Below are 8,993 nucleotides of genomic sequence, written 5' to 3'. Positions count from 1 at the left end.
ACACCCTTACCTTATTTTTTGGTGTTCCACATTGTTTCCACACAGAAACTGAGTGAGGAAAAAGCAGCCAAAAGCTCAAAGCAAGAGAACCTGCACTTGCAACAATTGGCTGCCTGCAGCTATTTATAAGTATGTTCATTTAGAACAAAAAAAATCCAACAAACCAAAAAGATTACTTTCTTTCCTTACACTAGCACAATAGCTCTCCAATGACCATTCACCACATAAAAACATAAAGAGATTTTGCCAACCAGATTTCTCCTTCCTAACGCTGTCCACGTCAATTATATCCTCTGAATTTAAGTGTCAATGTAACAAGTAAAAACACAGAAGTGTTAATTTTAAGTGTTCGATAGCACAGGAACAAAGAATTTATCCTTTGGTGCGCTTTGGCAGAGCCCAGCACTTGTTCAAGCAGACACAGTTCTCACAGATATCAGTGAACCAACATACAAGCTCTTTAGAGAAAACTCAAACACCTTTTTTTCCTGATTATTTAAGGTATGTGCTGAAAAATACTGAGCAGCAGTAGGATTATCCTGGGACAATTTTCCCAGCCAGGGTTTAAATGGAGATGTGAGTGACTGCTAACTCATCTGTAATGTCCTATTTGTATTCCCATCCTTTGTCATCTTGCAGGGGAAGTGAAGTCTGCCGGGAGAAGAGACTGCAGGACACACTGGGAGTGATAATCAACATGAAGCAGGGAAATGCACAGGGGGTGACTGGAGAAGGAGCATGCTGTGTGGTGTTAATTGTCCCACTAACAACTGCCCCATCCAAGCAAAGGTGGATGAATGAAGGACAGACAGGCAGGAAGGGCTGAGAAGACACACAGCACTTACCTAGCATCGCCTCCCCTCCTGTCTTTAATGCCTGAGTGGTGCCTGCAACAGTTCGGGGAGAATCCAAGTGTCCTTCGTTATCCAGAATGTCTGATGTCTCCCCATTGGTGGCTACATCAGAGTCTGGGATTATTCCATGTTTCTGTGGGAAGCAAAAGCAATGCTTTAGAGCCTGCTGATTGGAAAGGGAAGGATTGTCAAGTGCTCTTGTCCAAGATACTCTGAATAAACAATTGCTTCAATCATTCCATTAAACATGGCTGGGAGTCAGGAAGGAGAACAGATACTGCAGTTCTCAGTTCAGCCATTCTGACAGAAAGCATGTGAGTCCAGCTCTGTTTTTTTAACATAAATCTGCTGCATAAGATGTTCTTCAGAAAAGTGTCTCCTACAAAAACAACTTCCTTATACTCCAGTCTACACTAAGAACTCTCAATCAATAGTAGGGGAAAGGACTTTATCTAGAAAATCCCTGAAATGGCAATTTATAGGCAACATGAAAATTGAGTTACTGCTACTGAGCTAGACTTAATTTTTCTGCCCAAATGTACAGGGGAAAAGGGTCAGCAGATGAATACAAATTTCTTTTATTCCTCTTGCATACCTTCAGTTGCTCCTTCAGCACAACCACTTCGTCTCTAAGGTCATCCCGCTCACTCCTTATGGAATCAAAGAAATCTTTCTGCCTCTCTAGTGCCTGAGTTCCCGACACAGACAGAGGGCGAGGAGATGTGAAGAAAGGAAGGGAGACAAGTAAAGGCCATGAAAAGCAAATGTAGACAAGAGAGCAGATTTAAGATATTCAGGGGATGGAAGGGGCACAGATGAAAAAGGTCGAGTTTACAGATTAAAGGACTGAGTTTGCATACAGAGAGAGACTTCAAATCCAAGAAAGGCACAGCTTCTTCAATAACCAACAATTCTTGCCAAAGACATTCAGAGCCCAATTCTTTCCAAGGGATCCTTCAAATGAGGGTCCACTTTTTATTCTTATCTGCTGGGCAAGCTAATCCATACCCATTGTGCTTTAGCATGCACACTGAAGACATCAGGCCATTCCCACATGTTAATGGAAGGGCGTGGAAATGGACCTGCTGGATTTCAGGAGTCTCTTTATTTTACATTTTAATTAATTTGAAAGCTGCCATTAAGTCATCCTTAGTCTGGGATGCACCATGTGCAAATGCATATTTTGCTACTGAACTCCCCACTCCCAGTATTTCTATAGAAGTACAAATAGAACAATTAACAAAAAATCAGACAATTTTTGGTTTCAAGCTGCTACAAATTATTGGACATCACAAACATGGGCAAGCTGCCAGATTTCTTTCTCCTACTCTCTTCAGGAAGCCTTTCACTGTTCAGCTGGAAAAGAAAACCAGAGTGGGTTTGATAAGAGGTGGTGGGAAGGGATGAGAAGCAAGGGGGACTTTCATCCCAATAGCCTATAAATAGCTCCATTACCTCTTTATCCCACTCCAGTTTCTGCTCAGTCTGCAGACTAAATCTGAATAAGCGAAAACTCAGTGCTGATGGAATTGCATTATAAATAGCACTTCCTTTCCCCATATGGCAAATGCAAATGGTGCAGCACAGCAAATCAATTACCCTTGGCTTGAAAGCAGACCAGCTGCCAGGTTTTCCTTGGATTTTAAGGTACTGGCCAAAGACAACACTTGCTATTTTCTACTTCACTGGGAACATCATAGGACAGCCACACCAAGCAAAGGCACTATGGAGGGTTTTATCCATGGGGTTTTACAAAAGCAGGATCAGGTGGAGAATGACAGTGTCACTTTGAACACATTGCAGGAGTTGACAAGTCCTACCCCTATTTTTTTGTCTTTCCACTCTATTGTCTCCTGAAGATCGGAAATTTCCCTGACATAGCTCTGCTGTTTCTGTTGCAGCTGTTGGATTTCCTGAGGGGCAGGAGCAAAACAAGAAGACAGAAGGCAGGTAAGAGGTTAACAAGGAAGGCAAGATGGCAGTGATGCCAAAGAATGAAAAAAGTCAGGTGCTGAAGTACAGGAGTATCTACAATATAATGTGTTAATCTACAGTTTCTGACATCCCAACTGGACCTGTGCTCCTGAAGACAATCTTATTATCCACAACATGACTTAAAATAAGTTTCACAGTTCTTTTATTTTCCATTGCATCCACAAACAGTTGTCCAAAATGCAATACTTAGGAAGAATAAGATAATACTTAGGATAGTACTATTTGCATTAGTCAGCTCTGAACCTGTTTGGCCTTTAACATTTCTTCTGGTGAGAAACTTGAATAGGAAATAAAAATCTCCATGCCTCATATTCTCCACTCTACTGGTACTTGGTTATGTACCAATCAAAGAAGTCATTAAAGGAAAAAAAAAATATAAATTACTTACTGCAAGCATTTCTTCTCTCTGCTTCAAAGCCTCTTTGATTTCCATGAACTGAAACTGCAATATGCTGTGAGCATGCTTCTCCCTCTCAAATTCCTGTGAATAATAAAATATTCACAAGATTATTATTAATCAAAAATAGCATCCCATCAAAAAGAGGAAAATAATCCCAAACACAAAGAAAATGCTTACTGCAATGTAGTTCTTGAATATCCCTCTAATCACAATCCCACAAGAGTGCCATTTTTATAGAGTTTGTCCTTTTTCCAAGATGCTATTATTGCACCAAATATAGAAGTGACAGACATCATTTAGCCCATTTCATAAGCTGAGCAGCAGGCTGAAGAGCTTTCACACTCCAGTCCTTCAGACTGCATGGAGGAATGGATGGGAATTTAACCCACTCTTCCCACATGGCCATGTACTGAAAGTTAGCTAGACTTTTTAAATAAAAAGAAAAAACCACACAGTTTCTTTCATGAGCTGTGTTTTGGAGTGGGGTGTAGTCAAGTGCCCCAAGCTACAACAAGGCAGTTCTGAAAATGTAAGCCTCAGTTTTATTATTTAACACCAAATCACTGTCAGATGCTGAATTGATGTAAAAATTCAGCATTTAACCATGGAGCTGCCTGAACTGCACAACTCTCCCACAGGGTGCCTGGAGACACCTTTGTGTGTAAAACTGCTCCAGAAGTCCCTACAGACAAAGCCTATGAATTTAGAGATGAAATATGAAAGGAGATGGGATAATATCAATATAGCCTTTACCAGCTAGAACATTTCTCACCTTCTTCAGAAGTGGCTTAAGGAAAATTCTCATTTGTATGATCACAAGTACACAACAAATTGGTATTTCATTTAATACTAATTAAACCAGCAATTTGTTCAATATCTTCAATAATAATTTAGCTGCTTCCTCCCAAAGATCTCTACCCCTCATCCAAATCTCTCCCTGTTATTTCCCATGGCAGAGCTATTTACATACTTTACTTTTCTCTTCATATTGCCTCCTGGATTCTGCCAGCTGCTCCTCCAACTCTAAGAGTGCATCCTTCAGGGTGTCCACTTGGTACATGAAATTGGTTTTCTCATTGTCCAGCTGAGCATTTGACACCATAGCCTTCTTGTATTTCTCCTCAACTTCAGCTAGAGAGTCCTGCAGAGAATAAGCAACTCCAGTCAGAGTCAGAAATAAAGGAGGACATTTTGCCAACCAAGACCTTCAGTAAGAAAATAAAGCACAAGCTCACTGAGCTTGCCTGTGGAAAGCAGCATAAATCCTGTGCTGGAGGCTTCCCAGCTGTCCCAAGGTGAGGAAAACCTCCCCTGTCCCTGCCACACTCATGCTACCACACAAGCAGCCTTACCTCAGCACGGATAAAATGCTTCCTGTCCTCTGCTGCTTCAGCTTCTGCCTTCCCAGTTTTCCTCCTTCTCCCTCCTCCCCCTGCCCCTGCACATTGCCAGCTCAAAGCAGCTGCTGAAGATGACAAGTTGGGATTTTTTTTTTTAAAGGTAAACTGGCCTTGATTTAAGATCACTTTGGATGATCTGGGACCTGAAATTGGAGGCAGTTTGACAGCCACTTCACACTAATTTCAGAGATCCTTGCAGTGTGGGAACCCTTAAATACTGACTCAGGAATTAGAATTCACCCTGAAAGAGAAAGCTGCAGCTTTTGTGACCTGGTGTGTGATTTCCCATTAGGTTTCCAAAATCACATCCCTTCTTTACAAATTTGCTCTCTAAAATACAATTCCCAGTATCTTGAAAACCCCTTCTGTCTGCTTGACCTGAATATAAGATACTGAGATATTTGTAATAACAAATGATGGTAAAATAAAGATTAGCATAATTTCTCATTATTGCAGACAAACTTTGCACTACTTGATTTTAATAAAGAAATAAAAGAGTTATATAAACGAAGAGTTATATAAACAAAGCAGTGTAAATGTGCAAACAAGGAGGACACACATGTAAACATTTTAGTTTACTGATCAAACAATTTCTCTTGGAACTTGTGTAATTTTAATTATTTCAACTTCATATACTTCCTTTTTCAGCTGTTAATAGAACAAAGGATGATAGTGGCAAAGTCTAAATCAGTTTAATTGACATTTCTATTAACAAATGAGATAATTTGTCTTTTAGGACATGAATTTCTCCAGTTCCAAATGCTTAACTGTGTTTTGGGGCACTTTCCAGCTCCAGATGAGAAATACCAAGCACAGGAAAGCCACCAGGATTTGGAAAGCTCAGAAAGGAGCTGGAAAGGAAGTATATGCAAGGAAGAAGTTAAGGAAATTCTGCTCCACTCCTTCAGCATGACACATTTTGGTTTCTTAGCATCAAACAGTGCAGCTTAAATCCAAATCAGCCCAAAAGGCAGTCTAAGGGACATGGATTGAAAAATTTTTTATGCAGTGTGATTATTTTGCTCTATCTGCTACTCAGTGACCAGGAAAAAACCCAAAATTTTACCAAAAAAAAGAGCTTAACTACTCTGTTTCCATTGAAAACTCAATTAAGATGGCAACACCTTCATTTATTGGTGCTGAGCTGATGACACAATCAGCAATTAGTGCTGGCAAATGTTGAATTTATCTATTTGCCTTTTCCAAAAGGCCATAGCTCATGTCACTGCTCACTTAGGAGGTGGGTGGTACATGGATGTACAAGGTGGTTGTTGCACCAAAATGAATTTATGGCTTTGTGGAAGCAGTAAGAGCTTCAGCATTCCTTCTTCATGTAACAGCCTTTGATACATGGAGTTTTGTTGCAAGTATTTTTTAAGGGTGTCTTCTGTCATCTAAACATGAAACCAAAATGAAACATGAAATCTCACATGGCCTTATAAAAATAAAAACATACAAGGTTCTAAACCCATATTTGTTTTAAGTACTGTAGGAGACTCGTTCATCTCCCAATACTGGAAGGTTTCGTGGATTAGGAAACAATATAAAAAAAACCCACAAATGACCTCAAACCAGCAAAGACAAGGTGCAGTAGCAACCAGCAGCCTTTCAGTGAACACCTGGAAGCATTTCTCACTGCAACCCACCCAGTCAGAACAGTTTGCCAGTCAGTGAGACACCCTGCAGGCAGTTCCCAGCCTCTCCAGGAGAACAGCATGCAAGGGCAGCTCTGGGGCTCACACTGGGTTAATGCTCACACACCAGTACCTTCAGTTCTTTCAGCCCCTGCATGTATTTGCCTTCTACATCCTGAATCTGGTCCTTTAACTCATAGATGTCCTGAGGGAGATGGTGAGACAGGTCAGTGATGCCACGGACACCAACGGGCAGAATGCAGCTGGGAGGGGACAGGCAATGCTCCAAGTGCTCCTTCCAACACCTCCCCCACACACATTAAGGGCTCTGAGCCTTAGCTGAGGCCTTGCCAGACAACCAGATTTCTTGGCCAGCAATTTGTGTTAATTCTGCTTTTCCTGGCTGGAAAAAAATGGAATCTTCATCGCTAAGGACGAGGCACAGACTCAGGTTCAAAGGCTCCAACAATCCCAGCCCTTCTCTGTCCCTTCCACTGATGATCACCTTCTGTCCCAGGCTCTCTCCTCTGCTCTCCAGTTTTTTATCCCTACCCTCCTATCATTCCCTATTTCAGGATGGGAGCTGCCTTTTAAAGCCAATTCCATCTGCGAGACATCTCCAGCAAAGCTTTTCCTTCACAGCCCTGCCACAGCTGCCAGCTCCTTCCTGGGAAAGGAGCCTGAAGGATATTCTGTAATTTATTCTGGGTTTAAGTATTCCCCACCTTGATTTCTCTGATGGATGCCTCTGTGTCAGCTGAGATGGATGTGTCCCCACTGCCTCTCCGTGAAGAAGTCCCGCCCAGAGAAGCCAAGGTAGCTGCTGATAAACTTGAGACAGTTCGTGCTCCCTACAATCACACACAAATAAACTGCTTAGAACTTTCTTTTCCAGATAATTTATGGGTTTGTAGCTTTGCCCTTTTCATTTTTTTTCTAATAGACACATGATACCAATCCTTGCACTTCTAAATTATGCACTTTCAATAAAATCAAACTTTCTCAGAAGTAAAAAAAAAAAAGCCAAAATCAAGATTTAACAAGGGAAACTGATGAGAAAAAGCAGATCAGAAGTATTTAAATAATACTGCAATAGAAGTTTGCATAATTTAGCTTCGATAACTATTAATTCTTAATTGGAGAAAGGCTTTAGGGGCTAGTATCAGCCTGCCAGACATTTTCAAAACTTGTAATAATACATTCTGTGGAAGCTTTGGAAGCTTCTCTCCTCCATGCACATTTATTTACTCTGCAGCAGTGGCCACATGAACTGTTCAACTGTACTCAGGGTTAATGTATTAGCCTTCTCTTTTATTATGATGATTTATTTATTTTTACATAAATAATTTAGGTCTTATAACTAAGATCTAATAAACACAGAGTGTTTGTGTGGCTCGGCCTAAAGCAGTTTCAGCCAACTGCTGTTGAAGGTCAGCTACCTAACACTGAGTCAGCAGGGGCTGGAAAGTTCATCCTCAAAAATGCTCTAGCAGAAGAAGGCCTCAGAAATTCAAATTTTTGCCTCACAATGAATTTTATAGGAGATTTCTGTACACTCATGGCAAGTTCTAACCAGCAAAAAGAATGAATAAAGCACTATTGTCAGAATAATTGATAAGAACTTTCTTACCTTCTCAAAGTCCTTTTCTGGCCTTTCCTCAATCTGTAAAAGAGAGATTGAGAAGGAACCATTAATAGAATCAATAAAGGGTCAGAGAAAGCAGCAATATAGCAGAAATGTCACCACATCCTCCTGGTCCCAAAAAGCAATGTACCAAGTTAGATTCGAAATCTGAAGCTTTGAACCTGTGGTTAATATTCCCCTCTCAAGACAAACAGGGACTACAAGCAAAGATCTCAGACTACAAATCTGACCTGCAAGTCAAATATCAGGGATCAGTCCAAAGTCTAACTAAATGGCTCTTTTAGGGTTTCAGTACTTCACTGCAATTTACTAGTTTACAAGAGAGATCCTGTACTAAAACTAGTCTAGAGGAAGCCAGTGAGAAAGCAGCATTTAAAAGGACAGAAAATTACCATGGATGCAGACAGCTGAAGGGTTTAAAAGTTACAGAACATCTCCATCTAAAATGGAGCTACATGTAAAAAGGACTGAATGAAATCAAAAACTCAGCAGAACTCAACAAAACCTGAATTCTTCTTGGAATATTCAGCACAGTCAAGATGGTTTCCCAAAAGACTCCTAGAAAATTAATGTCTTCCCCAGACCAAGAAGAGCCAAATGGCCAAAGGAAATAGTGTTTTTGAAACTACTGGAAAAACAATCAGGATAGACCTGATTCAGGGGAAGGCAGGACATAATTGAGGCTAAGTTGATAATTTCCATTAAGAACACACTCAAAAACTACATCTCTTTATAATCAGTATGCATTTGGCACAGTTGTTTGGAGGTTTTTTTTTTTCTTTTATTATATAGAACAATATGGGGATAATCTCACTCATTATTCTTCATATTACCCTATAAAAAAAAAATCTCAGACCTGTGAGGTTCCTGTTACAAATCAGCTTTTTACACTGATATCTCACAGCTAAAATTCCCTATGAATTAGCATTAAGAAAACTTAAGGCTTCAAAGTAAAACAAGCCAGACTTAAAAGCACTAGATTTAAACTTGCAAAAACACTGAATACATAAAATCTTTAGGGGAAAACACCTCAAATCTCTGAACTTGGAGGCAATAAGAGAGGGT

General features: G+C 40.3%; 1 protein-coding gene across 42 annotated transcripts in view; it reads right to left on the bottom strand.

The window, feature by feature from the left end:
• The window catches only part of LRRFIP1 (LRR binding FLII interacting protein 1), a 100,363-nt gene that overhangs the window by 14,547 nt on the left and 76,823 nt on the right, over window positions 1-8,993 (bottom strand). For 25 of the 42 annotated variants that reach the window (XM_086896189.1, XM_086896190.1, XM_086896191.1 and 22 more), the window contains 8 exons: window positions 7,914-7,946; window positions 7,009-7,134; window positions 6,417-6,488; window positions 4,220-4,390; window positions 3,238-3,330; window positions 2,675-2,767; window positions 1,450-1,542; window positions 846-987 (listed from right to left, as the gene is read on the bottom strand). In XM_086896189.1, coding sequence (XP_086752315.1) covers window positions 846-987; window positions 1,450-1,542; window positions 2,675-2,767; window positions 3,238-3,330; window positions 4,220-4,390; window positions 6,417-6,488; window positions 7,009-7,134; window positions 7,914-7,946 — 823 coding nt within the window. The remainder of the gene's footprint in view (window positions 1-845; window positions 988-1,449; window positions 1,543-2,674; window positions 2,768-3,237; window positions 3,331-4,219; window positions 4,391-6,416; window positions 6,489-7,008; window positions 7,135-7,913; window positions 7,947-8,993) is intronic. The other 17 variants (XM_086896194.1, XM_086896172.1, XM_086896176.1 and 14 more) reach the window with 4 other exon arrangements.

This window comes from Cyanistes caeruleus, chromosome 7 (assembly GCF_971803275.1).
Source record: "Cyanistes caeruleus chromosome 7, bCyaCae1.hap1.1, whole genome shotgun sequence".
Classification (NCBI taxonomy): Eukaryota; Metazoa; Chordata; class Aves; order Passeriformes; family Paridae; genus Cyanistes; species Cyanistes caeruleus.
The sequence above is the reverse complement of the archived record's forward strand: the minus strand, read 5'-3'. Positions and strand labels throughout refer to the sequence as shown.